The sequence below is a fragment of the Amphimedon queenslandica genome, unplaced genomic scaffold, assembly GCF_000090795.2.
Source record: "Amphimedon queenslandica unplaced genomic scaffold, v1.1 AMPQUscaffold_13456, whole genome shotgun sequence".
Taxonomy (NCBI): Eukaryota; Metazoa; Porifera; class Demospongiae; order Haplosclerida; family Niphatidae; genus Amphimedon; species Amphimedon queenslandica.
In genome coordinates this window covers 27,458-49,383 of record NW_003546308.1, presented here as the reverse complement: position 1 = coordinate 49,383, position 21,926 = coordinate 27,458, and the positions used below count along the sequence as shown (strand labels likewise).

The 21,926-nt window shown below is 37.2% G+C and overlaps 7 protein-coding genes across 8 annotated transcripts; 6 read left to right on the top strand and 1 right to left on the bottom strand.

The window, feature by feature from the left end:
* Window positions 1-88: 88 nt before the first annotated feature.
* On the top strand, window positions 89-2,290 carry LOC109581170 (uncharacterized). Its single transcript, XM_019995028.1, has 7 exons — window positions 89-329; window positions 495-672; window positions 722-843; window positions 1,050-1,170; window positions 1,263-1,405; window positions 1,483-1,601; window positions 1,899-2,290. Exons 1-7 carry the CDS (start codon window positions 315-317, stop codon window positions 2,053-2,055), a joined length of 855 nt encoding a protein of 284 aa, XP_019850587.1. The 5' UTR covers window positions 89-314; the 3' UTR covers window positions 2,056-2,290.
* A 2-nt stretch (window positions 2,291-2,292) lies between these two features.
* LOC100636657 (poly(ADP-ribose) glycohydrolase-like) lies at window positions 2,293-4,705 on the top strand. The gene is made up of 2 exons (XM_003385579.2): window positions 2,293-2,545; window positions 2,960-4,705. The coding sequence occupies exons 1-2, from the start codon at window positions 2,305-2,307 to the stop codon at window positions 4,585-4,587; spliced, it is 1,869 nt and encodes a 622-aa protein (XP_003385627.1). The 5' UTR covers window positions 2,293-2,304; the 3' UTR covers window positions 4,588-4,705.
* A 93-nt stretch (window positions 4,706-4,798) lies between these two features.
* Window positions 4,799-13,646, bottom strand: LOC100636530 (nucleosome assembly protein 1-like 1). The gene is made up of 15 exons (XM_003385578.3): window positions 13,508-13,646; window positions 13,293-13,380; window positions 12,367-12,508; window positions 11,170-11,260; window positions 8,932-8,984; window positions 8,606-8,657; window positions 8,475-8,542; window positions 8,264-8,332; window positions 8,042-8,181; window positions 7,310-7,380; window positions 7,138-7,212; window positions 7,045-7,064; window positions 6,077-6,214; window positions 5,815-5,883; window positions 4,799-4,857 (listed from the first exon to the last, which is right to left on the bottom strand). The coding sequence occupies exons 1-15, from the start codon at window positions 13,551-13,553 to the stop codon at window positions 4,819-4,821; spliced, it is 1,161 nt and encodes a 386-aa protein (XP_003385626.1). The 5' UTR covers window positions 13,554-13,646; the 3' UTR covers window positions 4,799-4,818.
* Window positions 13,647-13,715: 69 nt separating this feature from the next.
* On the top strand, window positions 13,716-15,449 carry LOC100636405 (phosphatidylserine synthase 2-like). Of its 2 annotated transcripts, none has more exons than XM_019995027.1 (10): window positions 13,716-13,799; window positions 13,850-13,951; window positions 14,017-14,087; window positions 14,135-14,320; window positions 14,384-14,497; window positions 14,549-14,626; window positions 14,681-14,721; window positions 14,769-14,832; window positions 14,883-15,028; window positions 15,083-15,449. In XM_019995027.1, the coding sequence occupies exons 1-10, from the start codon at window positions 13,778-13,780 to the stop codon at window positions 15,336-15,338; spliced, it is 1,080 nt and encodes a 359-aa protein (XP_019850586.1). In that variant the 5' UTR covers window positions 13,716-13,777; the 3' UTR covers window positions 15,339-15,449. The 2 variants fall into 2 exon arrangements, with proteins under 2 accessions (XP_019850586.1, XP_019850585.1); XM_019995026.1 differs by having other exon boundaries at window positions 14,766-14,832.
* Window positions 15,450-15,477: 28 nt separating this feature from the next.
* LOC100636278 (phosphatidylserine synthase 2-like) lies at window positions 15,478-18,469 on the top strand. Its single transcript, XM_003385576.3, has 11 exons — window positions 15,478-15,619; window positions 15,674-15,772; window positions 16,053-16,135; window positions 16,184-16,251; window positions 16,494-16,679; window positions 16,742-16,855; window positions 16,907-16,984; window positions 17,076-17,116; window positions 17,166-17,280; window positions 17,822-17,967; window positions 18,022-18,469. The coding sequence occupies exons 1-11, from the start codon at window positions 15,510-15,512 to the stop codon at window positions 18,275-18,277; spliced, it is 1,296 nt and encodes a 431-aa protein (XP_003385624.1). The 5' UTR covers window positions 15,478-15,509; the 3' UTR covers window positions 18,278-18,469.
* Window positions 18,470-18,535: 66 nt separating this feature from the next.
* On the top strand, window positions 18,536-20,489 carry LOC100634017 (calumenin-like). The gene is made up of 8 exons (XM_003385559.3): window positions 18,536-18,922; window positions 18,974-19,060; window positions 19,118-19,224; window positions 19,311-19,387; window positions 19,447-19,606; window positions 19,810-19,928; window positions 19,981-20,070; window positions 20,286-20,489. Exons 1-8 carry the CDS (start codon window positions 18,696-18,698, stop codon window positions 20,388-20,390), a joined length of 972 nt encoding a protein of 323 aa, XP_003385607.1. The 5' UTR covers window positions 18,536-18,695; the 3' UTR covers window positions 20,391-20,489.
* Window positions 20,476-21,898, top strand: LOC109581169 (uncharacterized). Its single transcript, XM_019995025.1, has 3 exons — window positions 20,476-21,644; window positions 21,695-21,744; window positions 21,795-21,898. The coding sequence occupies exons 1-3, from the start codon at window positions 20,496-20,498 to the stop codon at window positions 21,844-21,846; spliced, it is 1,251 nt and encodes a 416-aa protein (XP_019850584.1). The 5' UTR covers window positions 20,476-20,495; the 3' UTR covers window positions 21,847-21,898.
* Window positions 21,899-21,926: the final 28 nt, after the last annotated feature.

The following is a 21,926-nucleotide window of genomic DNA, read 5'->3' as shown; positions in this document are numbered from 1 at the left end:
ATAGACACGCCCAGAGCAATAATGAATTTTTGATTCAGTTTATTCATTTCCAGTTGTTTGCAGCAGGCAATTAATTACTACAACATCCTTCGCAAACTTTTCCTTCCCGTTTCCCTCGGGTCCTTAGCAAGCCGTCTCTGCTTGCTGCTTTATCTCAGTCAGCCAGGATCACTGTCTACAAGCTGCGGCAGAAGCGCATAACCGCTAGTGGTCTTCTGTTTTGAAGCAACAAGCCCGAAGGCCTCGTTATACCGTTAAGTTAAGTGCTTTTGGAGAGGTCGGTGGTAAAGAGGGCGTTGCCCCACAAGTGCAAGATGAAGAGTCACTGGGTAAACTGTCTGCACCATACAAACACCTCAAGTGCTAATACCCCTCAAGTGCTCATTATATGGGGCATATCTCAACCAGTTCCTATTGTCTTGCATGAGCCCTCTCTGTATAATCAACCATTATTTTACTATAAGTCTAAAGCCCCTTTCTACCTTTCTCTACAGATTATATTGCTCCTTTCATTAGCTATTGCAACAGTACAGTCTAACGACCAGCCCAATCCTTGCGATTATAAAACATGTTTCGGTAACGAAGTCTGTCATGTCGTTGAGAACAGACTTTTGGAGTTTCCAGTAGCAGTGTGTGTACTTCCAGACGACAAGGCAGAGAATGTTAACGGAGGTAAAAAAAGAGGAATAGAGTCCTAAGCACTATTAATGAGTTGTTTTAGGCACAGATTGTAAAATAGTAACTAGTGGTACTAATATACTGAACTGCAAAACAGAGGAAGAATGGGTCGCAGGTGGAGAAGGAGCATGTGCTGATGTTTCTATGAGTCTCCGATCAACAGAGGTTAGTTTGGCATCATGATAGCCATTAGGCTGCGTGCCTCTTTACATGTGGTGGCAAACTTAATTCTGATTAATAAAGAGCTGCTTTTACAGCGTTTTCTTTCATGTGTTACAAGTTGGCCTATGCGCATCTGTATATGCAAACCACTCTCGATGTAACATTGTGTAATATGACAAACCTCTAACTTAGTTATACACTTTCTTTAGGTAAAACATGTCTGTCATGATTCATCGCTTAGGCGGTATCTGCAAGCTGATTACGTCTGCTGTCCTAGGACCCAAGAAGGTGGAGAGAGGGGAGAGGGTGATGACAAGAAGCATCCAACACGTAAGTTCTTGTGTGTGTGTGTGCGAGTGAGAGTGTGTGTACAAGGTATATGTGTGCATATGTATGATGTGTTTCAAATCTAACATCTGTAGCAACTCCTCCAGTTTTGACAAGTACTCCACCTGGGGCACCCACACCACCATCTCAAGGACAGAAAGAGTCTGACAAAGCCCATACAGGTCAACCCACCAGTAGCAGCAGTGGCAGCAGTACTTCTGCATCTTCCACTCCTACTGTAAGTTACTGTGGAAATGGTCTCCATGGAATTGCAATTGGAATGAGTATATGACGAATCCTTATCGTTCATTGCAGGAAACCAGCGTATCTCTAAGTGGGGAAGATGCTGCAGGTGCTTCATCGTACATTGTGCCTATCGTAATTGTGTTAGCCTTTGCATTCCTTGTTCTAATAGTATCATATTTAATCTACAAGTGAGTCAAATTTAAATTGTTAAATCAATTAGGTCAATGGCTTTATAGTAAATAAGGTTATATATGAATTTTGTGTGCAATGTGTACAAAGCTGGGCAGCCCTAGTTGGGTTGTAGTAAGCCAGACTCTGCTAGGTTTCCTTGAGTGCCGTTTCAAACGATTAATACTATTCTTCACCAGCTGTGTTTCCATTTTTGGAACTGGAATGAAACAATAGTGCCAAATGAGTGCTGGCATCTTTCCTTTCATCTTTGTGCTTCTTTCTTTCTTTCTCTCTCTCTCTCTCACACATTACAGGAAAAAGAAGAAAAATGGCAAGGGATCTGCTGCAAAGAAGCCTATAGATGCCACTGTATTAGTTAACCCTATCTATGATGGGGCAGCAGATTATCCTGACCTTTCAAACTACACTGAAGATGTTCTTCCTTCTCCTATACACGAAGATTCTGACTAGCGATAAAATAGGACTAGAAATTGGTTGGCATATAAATCTCTACATTATGTAGCTTTATAAATATTATCAACTTAGGGAAAGATTTTTTATATTTTTATTACACTTTATCACTTATATAGGGACAACAATGTTAGTCTTTTTTAATCCAGTTATCACATTTATTATTATTATTATTATTGATTTTTGATTTTGAAGAATGCGAGCCCCTCCCTTTTGCGTGGGTGTTAAAATTGTAGGCGTGTCAATAATATGGCAGCGTCTTTTTCTGCCTCGAGAAAAGAATCTTTACCTTCTCCTACCTCCTCCTGCTCTTCTAAAGACAGCAAAGGAGAGAAGGTTGGTGGTACTGGAAAGAGACAGACTACATTAACGGAGCTGTTTCTTTCTCATTCGCCATCAACCAGCTACAAACCGAAAAGACCCAAAGGAGAAACAAATGAAGAAGTTTCAAGCACTATTTCGAGCACTATCTATGTTTCAAGTGAAGAAGGTATAAATATATTTATACGTAAATGTTAAGTATTGAATTTTGAAGTGATTCCAATCGCAATAGGATTTTAACCAGTTTTAAAAGTTGCTCAAAAATCTGGTTCAAATCCCTGTACAGGGTCTTTGGCCAAATTCCGTCAAAAATGACTAGGAGAGAATTCTCCATTTTTATAATTTATTTTGATGCACATACATGTCCTTATGTTGTGTATCAACATTGAACTGATTCCAATCAAATTTGGATTTTTTAATGAATTTTAAAGTTGCTTCAAGTCATTTACTATTATAGTGCAAGGTATTTTAGCTAAGAGAAGATTCTCTGTTTTGTTACACTTTACTGAATAAACCTTTTTTAAGAAAGCCCACGCTGGCTATACCTTTTTACTATGAAAAAGTAATTTTATTTAATTTTTAGATGTTTCGGATTGTTCTCACGTCAGTGAATCTCCTCCCCCTTCCCCCTCTCTCCCTTCTCCCGTGAAACAGGCACAGACGTGGGGCTGTACCCCACTCAACGAGATCTGTTTCGGACCCTCTGCCACGCCCATTCTTCCGCCTCTGAGAGGCTCTGCGTCTCACTGCGTCACTTTTAAAACCGATGGATGCGTCCCAAGACTAACCCCGCCTACTCCAACCCCGCCTACTTACAGAGACGTATGGGACGATAGTCACGTCAGAATGCCAACCTCATCTCAGTGCTTGTATCCAGTACCTGGCTCAAAACTGGTCAAGAAATGGGTGCTCATCACTCAAGCACTATCAAAACCAATCAGGAATTCTTTCGAGCTTGAGGAAGCCATCTTAACTTATAATTCTAGATTTCGTGGCAAGTGGAAGTTCCAGCTCCTTCATGCTTATTTCGCGAGACATCAAACCAAAGAAGAAACCGATAGATTCTTTAGCACCGTCCTTCCTCCATTGAAGAAGCTGGTGCTAAATCTCCCACAGATAATGACCCACGCTGTTCCTCTCCTCTCCAAAGGTGTGTCCTATTCTCTCACTATGTCACAGGAGCAGGTAGCATGTCTACTGGCTAATGCTTTATTCTGTACTTATCCACGACGTAACTCTAACGCCTCCGACTCGGAATTCGCTTCATTTCCAAGCATCAATTTCAACAGTCTCCTCTGCTCCAGACCAATCAAGAAACAGCTCCATAAACTACAGTGTATTTTGCATTATTTCAAACGAGTACTATCCTCAATGCCCTCGGGGGCCGTCACATTCAGTCGTCAAGTACTCAAAGAGGCCCCAAACTGGGACCAATCCACAAAACCTTTTACTTCCCTTCACGTGAGCTCCACAGGGACTATAGAGGATCAGGGACACGGAATGTTACAAGTTGATTTTGCTAACAAGTACATTGGGGGCGGAGTCCTAGACTACGGGTGCGTCCAAGAGGAAATAAGGTTTCTAATATGTCCGGAGTTATTGCTTTCTCGTCTTTTCACCGAAGAACTCTCGCCCAACGAGAGTCTATTAGTTATTGGGGCCGAGCAGTTCAGCACTTATCGTGGGTACTCTAATAGTTTTGAATGGGGCGGGGATTATAAAGACCAGACCCACCTGGACGACTGGGGTCGGAAACAAGTCCGAGTAGTTGCTATTGATGCTCTTATATTCAATCGTAAATGGCAATGGCGACAATACGAGAGAACTAGACTCTCCAGGGAACTGACTAAAGCTTATAGCGGGTTTTCAGGAGAAACCGGCATGACTCCCTGCGGACGCATGATGGGCGTGGCTACAGGTAATTGGGGGTGTGGTGCTTTCGGCGGCGATCCTGAGCTAAAAGCATTGCTGCAGTGGATGGCCTGTTCAATAGCTGATAGAGATATGGTGTATTTTACTTTTGATAAAGGAGGGGAGCTGCTATCAAAACTAGTTGACATTCATCAACTGATAATGAGCAGAAGACTAGTAGTATCCAATCTATGGGAGCTCCTTAATGAATACTACACTGAAGTGGTTGAAGAGAGAGAGAAAATGACACTGTTTCAGTTCTTAACTGGGAAACTGAGCAGCAAGCCCAGCACAAAATGAAAGATATTGTAATTATTGTATTATACATTTTAGATGTGCATGTTAACCAAAGAATTATTTATTGCCTTCATTTAGAATTGCATATATTACTTCTTTCATTTTAATTTAGAATTATATTGAACTTATTTAATTTTTAATTTGAAACAAGTAGTGTGTGTGTGTTCTTATTGTTATTAATAATATACATTAATTGGATGTCAGGGTAATGTTCTTTTTTTTTCTCTCCGATAATCATTGCTGTTTACACTCTGGTGGCTTTGCTTTCTGAATCTAAAGAAAGCAGAAAGAAATTTATTGTCAACAGAAATCTAATTGGAGGATAAAAAGTTCTAACGTGATATGCTTGCAAGCATAAATAAATCATAATTAACACAAAATTTATTATTATTATTATTATTATTATTACTATTACATTTTAATACCACACACAATTACACATTCTATAACTGCAATATTTCCATATGAATCATAATTGGGATGACAACGGCAAGCCAGACAAAATGAAAAAATTTATGAACCAGCAAAGCTAAGTAGCCTCCCCTAACATTCATCAGTATAATACTGCCATGGGAATGACAAATTCCCATTTTGCCTTGAATTTCAATCCATAATGCATTAATAAACTCAGGACACAAGTGATATTAGCCCACAAACCACAGGATGATACCAAAGACACAGAAACAAAGGCTGTGGCAATAAATGCGTTGCCCATGTCCACCAATAAACGAACTTGGGAGAGACGTAGAATGCTTTGGGAGAGAGGAGGAGGAGCGAGCAAGTCCTTTAGAAAGATTACCTAAGTTACCCATGACTCATATTAAAATGACAAGCAGTATAAATCCATCAGCCATCATGGGCCTATACACATGTACATGTACAACACTGCCTATAGTGTTTCTAAACCACACAACATATATGTGGTTAGCTGTATTGGCATGTTCATTGGAGCTACATGTAGCATGCATAATGCATGTATATATATATATAATATTCAAGGTTTAACTTATTTGATAGCAAGATGCTTTTATTAACATGCAAGCCAATTTAAGCAGATATAAACACAGGACAGAAAACAAGCATTATAATAAAAGAGTGCTACACTGCTGACACATACATGAGCTTTTAAATATTAATAGAAGCAAAAAGTGAGACATCACAAACAAATTCCCATTATAATAAATGCTGTATTACTGTAGAATCAATGGATTGGATATTTGTAGTACTTACATCAGAGCTGGCATTGTATTCATCTGCTTCTGGGTCACTATCATCCTCATCATCATCTTCATCATACATCTGGAAAGAAATAAAAGAAATGACAATTATATAATGAGTGGATCTTTCCAGGGCTATGCACAATGATTACATAAATATTGTCACATTGTATCTAAATTTTGCCTCAAGTTGATAAATCACACAAAAATATATGTACCAGTATATATATTATGGAATAAAAGAGAGAGAGAGAGAGAGAGAGAGAGATACTTACAGACTCCCCTTCCTCTTCATCAATAAGGTCACCAGTAAAATACAGAACTGCTTTAGGTATGAGCCTGTCTCTGATGAACTCAGCTCTACTCATGTCTCCCTCCAACTGCATCGAGAGATCAGCAGCTTCAGTCTCCTCCTAACAACACAATGGATGATAACAATCAATGGGAGACAACAAACAGCTGCAAGTACCAAATTCTAGCACACACTTGGGGCATTCGGTGTATGGCTATTATAGGACTATTACAGATAGTGAATGGGATAGAGAATTAGACAAGGTACAGCATTCTTCTAACCCGGCAACAGGGCAAAGAATTGTTTAGTCTAAGTTTTCAAATGTCTTTTTTGTGAGTGGCTTTTGGGTGGAAATCTGATTACACTGACTTATGAAAGAGTGGAACTCCATACACACCAGCATAAGGTAGCAACTCATCATAAGCATACATATACATGTACATCAAGCGACTGAAAAGCAAGGAATATAGAAATGCATACACACACTTACACAAGTACATTGTGTATGTAGATCAGATCATACAACTGCTGGAGCATTAAAAGGTAATTAGAGACATCAAAGGTCTACCCTTTGGGCATCATTGTTTACACAACCACTAAAGGCAGTGCTGTAATATAATAGGATTGATCTGAGGAGAACAACAAGCTAATAGACACACACACACACACACTGGTAACTGGGCAACACATCAGTCCTTTACATACATTTATATATTAACATAGTTCTGCTACCTATGGTGGTCGGGGGTGATCGGGACAACCACCTCAACAAATGAACCAACCAGTTCATCACTTAGACCAACCATCCAATTAATACTAATAACCATACATAAAGAATGCTACTAGTATGGTGTAGATAAATTTAAGAGGAACAATATTGGTCTCCAACCATCTCTATAATTTTTTTCTAGGCAGAACCCAGGGTACATTACATTACATTTGATAACTCACCATTGAGTCAAAGGTGTTAGCTGGATATAGAGGTACAGAGGGAGAAAAAAATACAATAAAATTAGTATAAATTTTTTTGTAAAAGTTACTCACGATCAGGAGGAGAAAAGAAATTAAAGAAAGACTCGTTAGGAACCGTCTTAGTCACCACACGAGATTGACCTTTACCTGAGGAAAGAGAGAGAGGGGGAAGGGAGGGAGAGAGAGAGAGAGGAGAGAAAGGAAGAAAAATATGTTTTGTAAAGTAAAAAAATAAAAGCCCAACCTTTATTCTTTTGTTTCTTCTTGACAGTTTTAACAGTTACATTCTTACCCTTCTTCCAATCAATCTTACACCTGCAACAATGCACACACAGTGTACATCAGTACAAATCATACACACATCATGGAATGGATGCAAATGAAAAGGTATAGACATGATAGACAGAGGAAGTGAGTAAAGGGGGAGATAGTGATTGAGTGGGTGGCTAAGGATATGAGCGGAAATAATTCAAAAGGAAATTAGGAAAGGGAAAAAAATTTAAAAGTGTAATCGATGGAAAGGTCACAGCCGATAGTGTATCAGAGGCCAGTCTATCTGTTCTCTTTAGTGAAGAGAAGCAGGAAACAAATAAAGATGTAAAACTAGGTTTCCCTTTACAACTCTTCCTTGTTGTGAGACGGTAACTCCCCATCAACCATCAATGGGATAGACGCTATGTAGTACTCACATCAGGACCAATACTGGTTCTTATGCACATGCACATGTAATTGAATAATCATAAAACATAATACCATATAGTGGGAAATTTTGGAGGGAGTTAAATTTGGTGGAGTAGTGGCCATGTGCCATTGAGCATGCGTATAATGGCTCAAAATGGCAGATTTTATTTTGCCAAATGGCTATCATAATGCCAATTCGCTAAATTTAATTCCCTTCAAAATTTCCTGCTATACAGAACACATAGAGACTTGGAGAAAAAATGAGAGGCTGAGGGAGAAGTGTGTTTTATATTACCCCTTCACTTCAGTTATTGTGGGACCTTCAAATCCAAAAGGATCGTCTGGTGAAACCTCGCAAGAGACAGTGTACTTTTTAGTGAGAACGTTATTAGTGAAGTACTCGTTATCGGAGAAATGAAAATCCAGCGTGAAATCCTATAGAAATGACATATTGCATTAATGTTGTATCCAGAATGAGAATATTCTCTCCCTCTCCCTCTCTCCCTCCCTCTCTCACCAGTCCTCTTTCATCAGCATAGGTCAGTTTGATGTCAGTTAAATGCTCCAGTATCGCCTCATCGTGATCCTAGTAAGATACAAAGTATACTATACACACACAATAATATACCAAAAGTCTATTGGACCCAACTACATGCATAATAAATGCAACACATGTACACCGTACATGTATTAGACCGGACCATTAATAGCTAGTGATATATACTCACCATGATATACTCATTGAAAACATCAATATTCCTCAGGGCAGTGAGCCAGAAACCAGGAACACCTTTACCTAATGATAAGAAGATGATCGTAAGTCACATGTAGCATCATCTGATACTAGCATTCTGTGTACCTGAATCTGTGTCAGATTCTTTTGTACCGTTAGTAATGAGGCTCTCTTTATCCTGAAAGAAAGAGGAAGAGCAAGGGAGACAGAGAGATGGAGGGGAAGGACGTAGGGAGAGACAAGAGGAGAGAGAAGAAAAGATAAAGTAAAAACAGAAGCCATTAAAGAGGAGCTGTGTCAATTGTTTTCATGGCAAATCAGGCCAAGGAGGGACTATCAAAGGCTTGCAGATTCATGCCCAGACACACAAGGGAAGATTAAACAAAAAGAAATGCTTAGTCAACCAAAAGTAGATCCTTAAGCATACAATAAACCAGCTGGAGAGAACACACCTTTACTGCTGAGTCATCACCATTATCATCCCCATTTGTAACAGGCTTAGGCTCTAGAGGAGAGAGAGGGGGGGAGAGAGAGGGAGAGAGAGGGAGAGAGAGAGAGAGAGAGAGAAAGAGAGAGAGAGAGAGAGAGAGAGAGAGAGAGAGAGAGAGAGAGAGAGAGAGAGAGAGAGAGAGAGAGAGAGAGAAGGTTGAAGTGTAACATGAAGCAGCTGAACACTATAGGTACAAGCATTAATATCAGTATTGTGGTCAGATAAAAAACATCTCTTTGCAAGCTTGCAGTTTACACAGAAGAGGGCCATCAACTTAAGAAACCATTAAAAAACACTTCACAGGATATACCATGCATATAATGTACAGCACACACTCTTTAATGCAATTGGAGTGTCATTACTGAATTATCACCAGCACAAACTAACAACTAAGGAATAGTGACACTAAGGATAAGCAATATTATTATTATTATTATTATTCGTTGCAACATGGAAATGATTGTCTCCTTGGAAGGAGAAAAGATATTGTGTGTCTATTGTTACCAAACTCACCAAAGTACACCAATAATACACTGTGTAATGTTAGACTACAGGCAACAGGGCAAACTTCACTCAACAATGAAAGCAGCTGCTGAAACACTCAATCACTTATAGTTAGAAACACTCAGTCACTTATAGTTAATTCCATAAAGAAAAGGGCTACATTTATGTCAGTTATACCTGCAGACACTGTTGGATCTAGAGGGAGTTTAGAAGAGTTTGGGACACCCAAGTTTAGTCTAGGTCTCTTGAAATCTCCTCATCTTATTTAGCTTACATAGGTCTCCCATTTTTAGTTATATTAGTCTCCCAAAATTATTTCTAAATCTAACAGTGACCATGCATAGATCGCAAGTCTAAATTGTGATCTTTATACATGAACAATAGCCCAAAGTTAAGCCTTATATTCAAATAAGGGAATGAGCCAGGCTTTAGTTAACATTAACTTGTTAACTTGAGTAGTAGGTAATAGTGTTCAAAAAGACTAAGCAACTTCATCCAGACATCATGTGATGGCAAAAGTTTATACAGTAGAACAGACTCTGAAAGGCTATGCTCTCACACTACTGACCATACTCTAATACACTGGCTACTAATAATAGTTTGGATAGAGTATTGAATCATTACTATAGCATGACCTTCCCAGGGAAAATCCCAACAGACTGTAATAATAATATGTACATGTATGGTCCTAGAGACTAAGGTGACGACACATGACTTGTTATTTTCAATTGAAAGTTGCTGTATCACTTATTTCTTACTAGTAGTCTCAGTTCTGGTACTTTTAACACTTCAATACGGATTACCTTATTGTTTTTATAATGTAGCGTGTGTATTAGCATTTTAGAAATAATAATAGTTTTTATACAATAATAATGTCAATACAAAATATAGATACATACGTGCACATGTAATGTCTATTTTTAGAAATAAATACAATAAAATGTCTCAATTTTGTATAAATGATAATAGCATATTAATGAAAGAGGCTGGAGCTGCTATTCATGTGATGAATATCCACCCACGCAATAAATTAACTGACATCAGCGGGACACCAAAACACAGACAGAAACAGGCAGACACAGACACACTATTCATGTACAAGCATGAGCTACGAACCAGTTACGTATAGCACTTGTGATCTTAGAGGAGGTAGATTTGGCATTTTGCTGTCAAAAGCTACCATTTTGAGCCATAATGCGTATGCTCAATGTCACGTGGCCACAAATTCGTCAAATTACATGTACGTGTACATGTACATGTAAAACCAGCCAATGACTCAAAAAATTAGCAGTTCACTAAAGTTGAGCTCTTCAAAATTATCAGCAATATAATACTTGAGTTTAAAAAAATAAATATTGATATTGATATCCTGCTCAATAAACATGTACATCATTACATGTAAATGTATTGCGAGAACTTTTGTTAAAGAAAGCAATTGGTGTATCGGCGTGAAGATTCAATTAACATAAATAAAAAAAATAATAATAAAATATGATAAAAATAATTTTAAAATAAAAATAAAATAAAAATCAAAAATAATATTATAAAAAATAATTAAAATAATTAAAATAATAAAAAATATTATAAAAATAATAAAAAATATTAGAAAAATGATAAAAAATAAAATTAAAAAAATCAAAAATAATAAAATATCATAAAAATAATAAATTAATATACATGTACATGTAGCACTTACTCTCTTCATCTTCCTCGTCCTCATCCTCACTGAGTGTCCATTTAGTTTCATCTGGTGATGGCTCATAAGCTCCAGTCAATATCTGCTCTCTCTATCAATCATGAAACAATACAAAATAAATTAAAATTAATACTACATGCATCTGAATGTAAAACAATGAGGAGACCTGATACATATTGATGTCCTTATGCTGTGTAGAAAGTTTGAGCTGATTCCGACTTCAATTTTTCAAGTTATGGCTATTTTAAAAATGAGCCAAAATCTGAAAAATACCCTGGGCTATAGCCCATGGTTTTTTCAGAAAAATGGCCCAAAAATCACCCCCAATTTTTATTACATTTTCTGATACATATTGATGTCCTTATGCTGTGTAGAAAGTTTGAGCTGATTCCGACTTCAATTTTTCAAGTTATGGCTATTTTTTAAAATGAGCCAAAATCTGAAAAATACCCTGTACTATAATAGCCCATGGTTTTTTCAGAAAAATGGCTCAAAAATCACCCCCAATTTTTATTACATTTTCTAATACATATTGATGTCCTTATGTTATGTAGAAAGTTTGAGCTGATTCCGACTTCAATTTTTCAAGTTATGGCTATTTTAAAAAATGAGCCAAAATCTGAAAAATACCCTGGGCTATAGCCCATCGTTTTTTCAAAAAAATGGCTCAAAAATCACCCCCAATTTTTATTACATTTTCTAATACATATTGATGTCCTTATGTTGTGTAGAAAGTTTGAGCTGATTCCGACTTCAATTTTTTAAGTTATGGCTATTTTTTAAAATGAGCCAAAATCTGAAAAATACCCTGTACTATAATAGCCCATGGTTTTTTCAGAAAAATGGCTCAAAAATCACCCCCAATTTTTATTACATTTTCTAATACATATTGATGTCCTTATGTTATGTAGAAAGTTTGAGCTGATTCCGACTTAAATTTTTCAAGTTATGGCTATTTTTAAAAATGAGCCAAAATCTGAAAAATACCCTGTACTATAGCCCATGGTTTTTTTCAGAAAAATGGCTCAAAAATCACCCCCAATTTTTATTACATTTTCTAATACATATTGATGTCCTTATGTTATGTAGAAAGTTTGAGCTGATTCCGATCAAAATTGGATTTGTTACTTGCTCCTTCTTGTTTTACATTCATCCAGTTATTACTATCAATCGTTATTATTATTATCATTAGCATACTTTATCAAATAATGGCTGATAAAGTGCTTGGTATTTTGCTTCAATCCGCTGGACTTCCTCGTAGAACTTTGCCTCCAGTCTTGTGACCTCAAGCTGAATGTTTTTAAGAGCACGAACACGCTTCTTAATAGTAATAGGAAGACTGGAAAAGAGAGAAAGGGAGAGAGAGAGAGAGAGAGAGAGAGAGAGAGAGAGAGAGAGAGAGAGAGAGAGAGAGAGAGAGAGAGAGAGAGAGAGAGAGAGAGAGAGAGAGAGAAAAGAGGAAAGAAGGTAAAGTAACTCAATAAAAAAGTGAAGAGAGAGAGATGAAAGAATAAAAATCAAGAGAAGCAACAGACAGAAAGTTGCTAAAGAGATACATGCGATGACAAAGGATAATCAATAACTGAGAGAAAACAAAATCCAATAGGAATAACATACATGTACAATGTACAAACAACTTAATGTATAATGAAGCATCCCATTGCTTGTTAATAAGAGTAGCTGCTAAACAGCTCCCAAAAGACTACATACTATGACATCCCATTATCTTCAGTGTCCAATTATTGACATTGATCATTATTATTATTATCGTTATTGTTAGCTCTTGTACTCATTAAAATACTTGACGAACAAATTATTAAATTTATTTGTACTCACAAACAACACAAACAAGTTGAGTGGCAAGCTAGCTGTCAACTATGATTTTTATGCCAAATACAAGAGAACATAGCCACAACAGACATACTTCAAGAGAAATACCCTCCCCACCTCATAAAAGAGCAATATCTTTTAAAATGGTAAAGTACATGTAACGTGAACTTCCAACAATCATAAAAATATTAATGGTTGCAGGAATGTAATTAATAGATCAATGCTATAATAAATAGCTTTAAAGCATGTGCATATAATAATATAAAATAATAGTCAAATGTACATATACTTACTCTTCATAAGTGGATCCTTTAGAAGCAGCAAGATGCTTTTGTAGAATGGACTGGAACTTTGGGTCTTTACTTAGCTGAGCCAAGGCAGCTGTAGAGAAAATAAAGATAAAAGTAGGTTAAAACCACACCCCACAACTAGACATGTGGGGGAGAAACAGAGAGAGAAACTCGCTAAGATGACAAAAGGACATTACAAATACGAGACACAAGCTCACCTTCTGCCTCCTCTGATATATTTGTCTCTGGCAAAACGTCAGCCATATTAAATTGGATAATACACAAAGGAATGAATGGCTCTCTTGGTATGAATTTCTCCGACCTGCTGATGCACGTGGATCACTGGAGTAGAATCTTCTAATTCTTTGATCTTTGGAGGGAGGGACGTTGTTGCTAAGGGCGCGGGCATGGCTGCATGGCTTATTATAATAGGAGTGGCTCCAGCTAGCAGTAGATTTTGATTTTTTTGCATAGTGCGCCCCCTTAGTATGCCCTTGACAATGTTAACAAGTAATTCATCTTTTCATCATTGAATTATACTGTCTTTCCTTGTATCGCAGCTTCTATAGGAAGCCCATCTGCTACAATAGCATTGGCAGTAGTATTTCTAGTAGTTTCGGTATGTGTCCTGTATCATGGAGCTGTTAGTGGAGTTGTCTCTGGTCAGTGAGTTGCATAACTGCTTTAACTCACATCCTCAGATCTATAATCAATCTGTTGCCTCTAGCTATGTGGAGGGTTGTACTTGCGTTGCTGATTGTTTACATTGGTCTCTTGTTAGTTTTTATTCTGTTCCAGGTTTGTTTATCTTCTCTGTATAATTAAATTCACTTTTCCCTACTCAGACTCCTGATGATGCACGATATTTCCTAACATTTTACGACTCTAGCTTAGGAGTTTCTCTACCTGAGAGAACTTATGCTGAAGACTGTCGTATCTATACTCCTGACCACCCTGATGGGATGTTTGCTCATTTTATGGATAAGATGGATATTTTTGTCACCTCTCATTTGGTTGGTTGGTTTGCAAAGGTAAAGGAACAGAGTTGGAATTCAATAACTAACTACCGGCATATCTATTTACACACATGACAGGCTCTTATAGTAAGAGATGTCTGGCTTCTCAATATTGTTAGTATAGCATTTGAACTGTTGGAGTATACTCTGGAATGTCAGCTACCAAACTTTGGTGAATGCTGGTGGGATCACGTAAGCCAATGGATGTACTGCCTTAAGTGAAGGTACAACTTTAATTTGTAGTGGATCTTAGATTTTGCCGTTTGCAATGGCTTGGGTATATATTTTGGAATGCTTGCATGCAGATACTTCAATTTGGAGGTAAGATTTAATTTTGCTATCATGCTATGATAATCTACACTTACCATAATACAGAGATATCATTGGAGAGAGCTATATAAGATACCAAATTTGAAGTATTGATAATATTTTATGTACATGTTCAAGCCATTATTGATAGAAGGAAATCATTGGGGCACACCATTAGTTTTTTTAAATTCTTCTCAGTTGTCATGCTGATTATAATCGTAAGTTGAAACTCAATTATATTCTTATTATTACACAAGCACTTTGACAGTGGCTACTGCAAGAGTTAAACGGGTTTTATCTCAAGACAATACTCTGGATCCCACCCAATCATTCAATAAATATCATGAGACAGTGTCTCTATGCATTCTGTGGAGCTGCTGCCATTAAAGAAATTTATCATTTCCTTCAATCAAAGTTAGAGGCAGCCAAACCCAGGCCCTTTATAGTATATATTTCTTTTTTTTATAGTAAAACTAGTAGTATTGGTTCCAATCATTTCTCATGGCTAGTGTTTACTGCTCTTATAGTAGAGACACTGATTGTAATCAAGTTTGGTTGGGAGATTATTACCATTCCCATACCTAAAGCTGCTGTGATTGGATGGTCTGCTTTCTTTGTGTGCCTTTCAATCTGGGCCTTCTGGAAGTTCACTTATCCTTTGAAAGAGTGGCCTATCATTGGCCATATGCTTCAATCAAGTAAAAACAACAAGAAGAAAGACTAATACAGATGCAGAGCCAGCATTATTGTATAGAAAATTCATAGACAAAATGATTATTATTTTTTTTCATTATTGATATTTATTTCTTCCATCATTATTGTGCAAACTAATCTCAAAAAGGTGTGGCTCATTAAGTAGACACTCACATGGTATAGTCATAGTGTAAAAACAAAAATGGCGTCCAAATCTAAAAGCAAGACTAAAGTCCAGCCCAAAGAACTCAAAGAAGAGGGCCAGAATGACGAGAATAAATTCTCTGATGACGGAACTAGATCATTCTTTTGGTGAGAAGACCCTTTAATAGTCAATGTAGTTGATATAATATGATTATCTGACAGGAGAGCTCACACTGTTACAGTACTGGTACTCATTACTAGCGTCCTCCTGTACATATCCCTCTATGATGTACCTGGAGACACGCTCCACAATGTTAGGAGGTACGAGAGTTATTACAATGTAGTGTAAAGACGTCAGTGTAGCTGCTGTCCCATTAAAACCATCAGGAGGTGTGCCCTCTTCATTTCTGATGCATGATTATACATGTTCTTATGTTGTATAAAAAGTTTAAGCTGATTCTGTTTAATTTTGATTTTAAAAGTTGCTCCAAAGACCATGTACTATAGTACGTGGTATTTCATTAGAAATGGCTAGCCGTGGCGATATTAATGTTATCCTCAAAATTATAGTTTTCTTTTTACTATTAATTGACACATTCAGAGGCTCATTAGCAGTGATACTGGTATTCATACTCATTGGGGTTATACACATGCCTGATGGGCCTTTCATCAGACCTCACCCAGGTTAGTAGATAAAGATATCTCTTGTCATCCTTGACTTACTTTCCTTAGCCCTGTGGCGGTTTGTCCTAGTGATTGTAATTGTATATGTTCTATTGCTCATCTTCACTCTTTTCCAAGTAAATCAATGCATGGTACATGTACATGTACATGTATAATAGTAGTACATGTCAGTATAATGGTAGTACACGTATGTACATTTATTGTACTCTTTGTCAAATGTCAATAATCTCAATGAAGTCGTATTGGGATATAGTGTATGCACTATCTGACATTCAGTGATTGTCACATTAAATATTTGGTAGCTAGCCAATAGCGTTATTGTTCTTGTTTTTTAATTATTTAATTTTCCCCTACTCAGACTGCTGATGATGCACGATATTTCCTAACATTTTACGACCCAGATCTAGGCGTTCCCCTACCCGAGAGAACTTATGCCGAAGACTGTCGTATCTATACTCCTGACCACCCTGATGGGATGTTTGCTCATTTTATGGATAAGATGGACGTGTTTGTCTTATGTCATTTGCTTGGTTGGTATGTGAAGGTATGATGAACACATAATTGAGCAAGAAAATAATGCTATCTATTTTTATGCACGCATGACAGGCTCTTATAGTAAGAGATGTCTGGCTTCTCAATATTGTTAGTATAGCATTTGAACTGTTGGAGTATACTCTGGAATGTCAGCTACCAAACTTTGGTGAATGCTGGTGGGATCACGTAAGCCAATGGATGTACTGCCTTAAGTGAGAGTGCAACTTTAATTTGTAGTGGATCTTAGATTTTGCCGTTTGCAATGGCTTGGGTATATATCTAGGAGTACTCACATGCAAATACTTAGCCATGAAGGTAGCACTAATGAAATATTGCAAACTTACTATGTATATTTTACCTTTTGTGTATTTATTATCCTTCAATGTGTATTTACTATTAACTGTAGAACTATCACTGGAGGGGGCTATTCAAGATACCTAGTTTAAAGTATAGTCTCTGTATTGTATTTATTTATTTATTATTATTATTATTATAGGGGGAAGATCAAGAGAGCTGTAGGTCAGTTCACTCCTTATAACTGGGAGCAGTTCAGTTGGGGATACACCACCAGTTTCACTCGATTTGTATTCGTTGTCATTTTAACAATATTTGTAAGTTATAATTCTCTCCTAGTAATTTTTGGCAAAACTCAGCCGATAATCCTGTACTATAGCCCATGCTTTTTATGGCTCAAAAATCAACCCAAGATTTTGTTATATTTTGATACATATTGATATCCTTACGCTATGTAGAAAGTTTGGGCTAATTCTGACTTCAATTTTTCAAGTTATGGCCATTTAAAAAAATTGGACAATTTCTTTAAAAAATCCCTGTACTAACTTTGGCCAGGTTTTGAGCAACTTTAAAAATTCTTAAAAGTCCAGAATCAGCTCAAACTTGCTACACAACATAAGAACTTGTACATATATATGAGCACTATGCCAAAATCCTGTGGGAAACCCTTGGCCTATTGGCATATTATAAATCTTCCTTTAGTTATCCAGATAGCTATTCAACTGTAATCAACACATTTCTCTCTTTTGTAAATTATAATGATTTATTTCAATGAAAGTTAATGAAAGAAATTGTGTTTATAGCATTCTCATTCATCATAGTATAATAAAAAGTGCCCATTATTTGTTAATTTTATAGTTTCTCCTGCAAGAACTGAATGTCTTCTACCTTAAGACTATACTCTGGGTTCCACCTAATCACTCCCTTAATCTCATTAGGGAAGTTATATATGCTTTCAGTGGAGCTTGTGCCCTCCATGAGATGTACCATTTCCTTGAGTCCAAGTTAGTGAGTCTAAATTTAAATGAACTAATTTATTTTTTATTTCTCTTGACCAGTGATGCAAGTGTAAATCGTATCGGTCGTTTCTCATGGCTAGTGTTTACTGCACTAATAGTAGAGACACTGATTGTAATCAAGTTTGGTTGGGAGATTATTACCATTCCCATACCTAAAGCTGCTGTGATTGGATGGTCTGCTTTCTTTGTGTGCCTTTCAATCTGGGCCTTCTGGAAGTTCACTTATCCTTTGAAAGAGTGGCCTATCATTGGCCATATGCTTCAATCAAGTAAAGACAACAAAAAGAAAGACTAAATTGAAGCGTACGACCATTATTTGTTGCTTAATTGATTCTGATTTACTGTCGCTATAATTATTTTAGATTTTGCAATTATTAATGTCATTGTTGTTATTTGGTTTGGTTCTAACAACGCCTTTTTACTGTTATTAATTTATTATAGACTTTATTTAGAATAACACAGACAAGACTGTTTACATTGTACACTCTGACCAATGAGATCAGTCCACGTGTAATACAGTGCCAATAATACTATTGTTGGCCCACGTGCGGACGTAAGGGCCTTTTCATCTCAAGCTCAGGGCTACAAAGACCTTTGTGTCAATTGTGTGACCAGGCGCAGGAGATAGAGGATATATAAAGGAGCTCATTAGACTCTTCTGTACAACAAAGGAGGTTTAATAATTCTTAAGGAGTTCAGAGAAAAGGAGAACAATGCTCAAGCTGCTTTTGGTCTTGTCTTTGCTCATCATTGTGGTTAATGGCGGTCCTACAAAGGAGGGTCGTCGTAAGCGTGGACCGGTAGATCTAAGCGATGAGGAACATTACGACCCCAAAACAAACGGACACAATGTGGAGTATGACCATGAAGCTTTCCTGGGAAAGGAAGAGGCTGAAGAGATGCAGCACCTTTCGCCTGAGGAGCAGAAGAGGAGACTGCAGTAAGTGCAAACACTTGTGGTGAGAAAACTCCTTGGTTTGTCTTTTGATAGAGTTATATTTGGGAAGATTGACACTAATAATGACAAGCATATAGAGCACAATGAGCTCAAGAAATGGGTTGAATCTGTTGCACACCGGTAAGCTCATAAATGATAATTATTTGTAATTAAAATTTGATTTTTTTTGTTTTGAAGGCACGTAATTGACAGCACGGCAGAGCAAATGCCTGAATTTGATAAAAATAAAGATGGGAAAGTCACCCTTGAAGAATACCATTCCACTGCCTATGGAGAAGTCGAAGGTAAAGAACAAATAATTATGAAATTGTCTTTAGTTGTTGTATTTTTAAAATAATCATGAAATGGTCTCTGTTAAATATTATATTAGATGAAGATGCTGAATATGATCCTCACAGAAAACTATCATTCAAAGAAATGAAAGCAAGAGACAAGAGAAGATTTGACGTGAGTCAACACAGTTTTAATTCTTATTAATAATTCTTTATTCTCTTTTCTACGTGTAGTCTGCTGATAAAGATAACGATGGTTCACTGAATAAAGAAGAGTTTGGTACTTTCCTTCATCCAGAGGACAATGACCACATGAGGGATATAGTCATTGACGAGGCCATGGAAGACATGGACAAAGATAAAGATGGTTTCATTGCTCTTCAAGAGTATGTCGGTAAGAAATTTTACACTTTTAATCTTTCCTTTTTTGTTATGATGACCGGTTCAAATTTGAAATTTAAAATTAATTTCAAGTCCAAAGTAGTAGAATTAGAATAATAGAATAGTGGTACTTATACTAAAAAAATAAGTACCACTATTTTAGTATCAAAGTACCACTATTTTAGTATCTATTCTTCTCTTTGTTCCTTTCTATAGATGACATTTGGCCAAAGAATGATAGACAGGAGGATGAGTCAGAACCAGACTGGGTAAAGAGTGAGAGGGAACAGTTCAGCCAGCACAGGGACTCCAATAAAGATGGAAAGCTGGACAAGGTATGTAACAAAACAAGAACTAGCAGTAATGGTTTCATGACAATATTGATAGAGAGAATTGGGTAGCTGGATAGCTCCTGACGGACATGACAATGCCGAGGCTGAAGCAAGGCATCTGATCTTCAATGCTGACAAAGATAAAGTGAGGCAGTAGTGTACAAGCATTATCTTATGTACCATTGTATTTGGAGCAGTATAGAATCAAACTCTTTCAAGCCCATACATACCAACATAAAGGCAATGATTTAATTTATCTGAAATAGGAAAAAATTGTACTTGGCTATTATTCATGATAATTAGCACTTATGTGATCATTCATTAAGAGTGCAATGTAATTCACAAAGTCTTTCATCATAGGACGGTAAACTGACAATGGCTGAGATGCTTGAGAATGAAGAACTGTTCATTGGAAGCCAAGCAACTGATTTCGGCAACATTCTTTCACGACACGATGAGTTTTAGTTATTAACATATCATTTTTGAACTCAAAAAAAACTCCCAACTGCTTCTACTTAAAAGACTATTAAATGTTGTTCTTAGTTATTATTTTTGATATGAAAATCTGTTATGAATAACAATAAACCTTTCTTTGAACGCCCACGCAAAGCGGTTGCTAGGGTGGGGCTGACCGATGCATTATTGAGACGGGTGTGGCTGAGAGAGGTAAGTATGGAAGGAGATGAGAATGAAGCTGGCCTCCTAGCCAACTGTGTGGACGGAATAAAGGAAGGATTAAGGAAAATCACCGTCTGCCAAGACTTAAAGAAAGATGAGATTTCAAATCCAGTACTGCAATCAAGTAGACACGAAAAATCAGCACACAAAACTGACATAACAAAAGTGATTTTGGATTCATTGCCAGCTCTGCCCTCCTCAGAAAGAACTATTGAGTGGATCCAAAATCTTCCTAGCCCTGACTTATCAAACGATAGTATTCCTTCATTAAGAGATCTACCCATGAGAGGAACGATTCTGCCTACAAGATACAGCCCTGAGGCTATAGAAATACAAGCATCTATTTCATCCTCTCAACAAGACAAAGATGATGATGTTTCATCTCTCTCCCTGTATGAGGATGCAAGAGGAACACATGGTAGAGGTACGCCACCAGCCATACCTCAGGGTCAGCGGAGGCTGGATTCCATATTCCTCAAGTTGGCACAGAATTTGGAGAAAGAGGCAAGAAAGAGACTCATAGCAACGGGGCAGAAGCACCTTCTCAGTTATAACTTAATGGATGTGTACAGGCATCAAGTATCTGGACTGCCATTAGGGACAACACCAGAGATAGTCCCTTTCATGTCACCTAGTGCAATGACAAGTAATGAAGATGTCAGGCACCAGGTACCTAGGGTACTATGTCCAATAGCACACAGCACGAGCACTACAACCAGACCACTCAAAAATACAATTGCTGTAGCATTCCATTACTGTCAATGGTCCAAGTGTCAGAGATGCTTTCAGAGTAGTAGAGAGCTATTGGATCACATTGAAAAGACACACATACCTATCTGCACAGCTGGGAAGCTGGCGTGCAGATGGAATGGATGTGATAGAATTTTCTCAGTCCGCTACAAGTTACTACTCCACATTAGTAATGCTCACTGTCGTGAAGCAGTGATATTAGATGATAGAAAGGCATTGCTTTCAGTTAAGCAAGTCTCATTAATGAAGCCAGGAAGGAAACAGCTTGCACCGATCTCTAATAACAGCAAGGTAGGAAGCCATCACTTATGATCACATACTATGGTATTTCATTACATTAGGCAAGATTTCAAAGCTTGCTAGGAGGGCAGACAAAACAAGATACTAACCAGTCAGTTAAACTAGATGGATCATTATGATTTCATGTTCTTCATTTCACAGGAAATCAAGATTACCTACTATACAGAATAATTACTGTTATTATTATTATTAATAATACATTTTATTGATCGTGTTAATTAGTAAACAACTAAAAACAAGATCAACTTGCCATGCCCAGTTCAGTCCCAGTTG

Coding starts and splice junctions, on each gene's coding strand:
- LOC109581170 (XM_019995028.1), top strand. Junction 844..1,049: donor TGAGTCTCCGATCAACAGAG/GTTAGTTTGGCA, acceptor CACTTTCTTTAG/GTAAAACATGTCTGTCATGA. Junction 1,602..1,898: donor GTATCATATTTAATCTACAA/GTGAGTCAAATT, acceptor CACACATTACAG/GAAAAAGAAGAAAAATGGCA.
- LOC100636657 (XM_003385579.2), top strand. CDS start 2,305: ATGGCAGCGTCTTTTTCTGCCTCGAGAAAAGAATCTTTACCTTCTCCT. Junction 2,546..2,959: donor CTATGTTTCAAGTGAAGAAG/GTATAAATATAT, acceptor TTTAATTTTTAG/ATGTTTCGGATTGTTCTCAC.
- LOC100636530 (XM_003385578.3), bottom strand. CDS start 13,553: ATGGCTGACGTTTTGCCAGAGACAAATATATCAGAGGAGGCAGAAG. Junction 12,509..13,292: donor AAAGGATCCACTTATGAAGA/GTAAGTATATGT, acceptor TCTCTTTTCCAG/TCTTCCTATTACTATTAAGA. Junction 8,333..8,474: donor TTTTCAATGAGTATATCATG/GTGAGTATATAT, acceptor GTATCTTACTAG/GATCACGATGAGGCGATACT.
- LOC100636405 (XM_019995026.1), top strand. CDS start 13,778: ATGCCCTTGACAATGTTAACAA. Junction 14,498..14,548: donor GTGAATGCTGGTGGGATCAC/GTAAGCCAATGG, acceptor TTTAATTTGTAG/TGGATCTTAGATTTTGCCGT. Junction 14,833..14,882: donor TTGTCATGCTGATTATAATC/GTAAGTTGAAAC, acceptor GCACTTTGACAG/TGGCTACTGCAAGAGTTAAA.
- LOC100636278 (XM_003385576.3), top strand. CDS start 15,510: ATGGCGTCCAAATCTAAAAGCAAGACTAAAGTCCAGCCCAAAGAACTC. Junction 16,136..16,183: donor TTTCATCAGACCTCACCCAG/GTTAGTAGATAA, acceptor TACTTTCCTTAG/CCCTGTGGCGGTTTGTCCTA. Junction 17,117..17,165: donor TTCAAGATACCTAGTTTAAA/GTATAGTCTCTG, acceptor TTATTATTATAG/GGGGAAGATCAAGAGAGCTG.
- LOC100634017 (XM_003385559.3), top strand. CDS start 18,696: ATGCTCAAGCTGCTTTTGGTCTTGTCTTTGCTCATCATTGTGGTTAAT. Junction 19,607..19,809: donor TGCTCTTCAAGAGTATGTCG/GTAAGAAATTTT, acceptor TCCTTTCTATAG/ATGACATTTGGCCAAAGAAT. Junction 19,929..19,980: donor AAGATGGAAAGCTGGACAAG/GTATGTAACAAA, acceptor CAATATTGATAG/AGAGAATTGGGTAGCTGGAT.
- LOC109581169 (XM_019995025.1), top strand. CDS start 20,496: ATGAATAACAATAAACCTTTCTTTGAACGCCCACGCAAAGCGGTTGCT. Junction 21,645..21,694: donor CGATCTCTAATAACAGCAAG/GTAGGAAGCCAT, acceptor TCATTACATTAG/GCAAGATTTCAAAGCTTGCT. Junction 21,745..21,794: donor ACAAAACAAGATACTAACCA/GTCAGTTAAACT, acceptor TTCATTTCACAG/GAAATCAAGATTACCTACTA.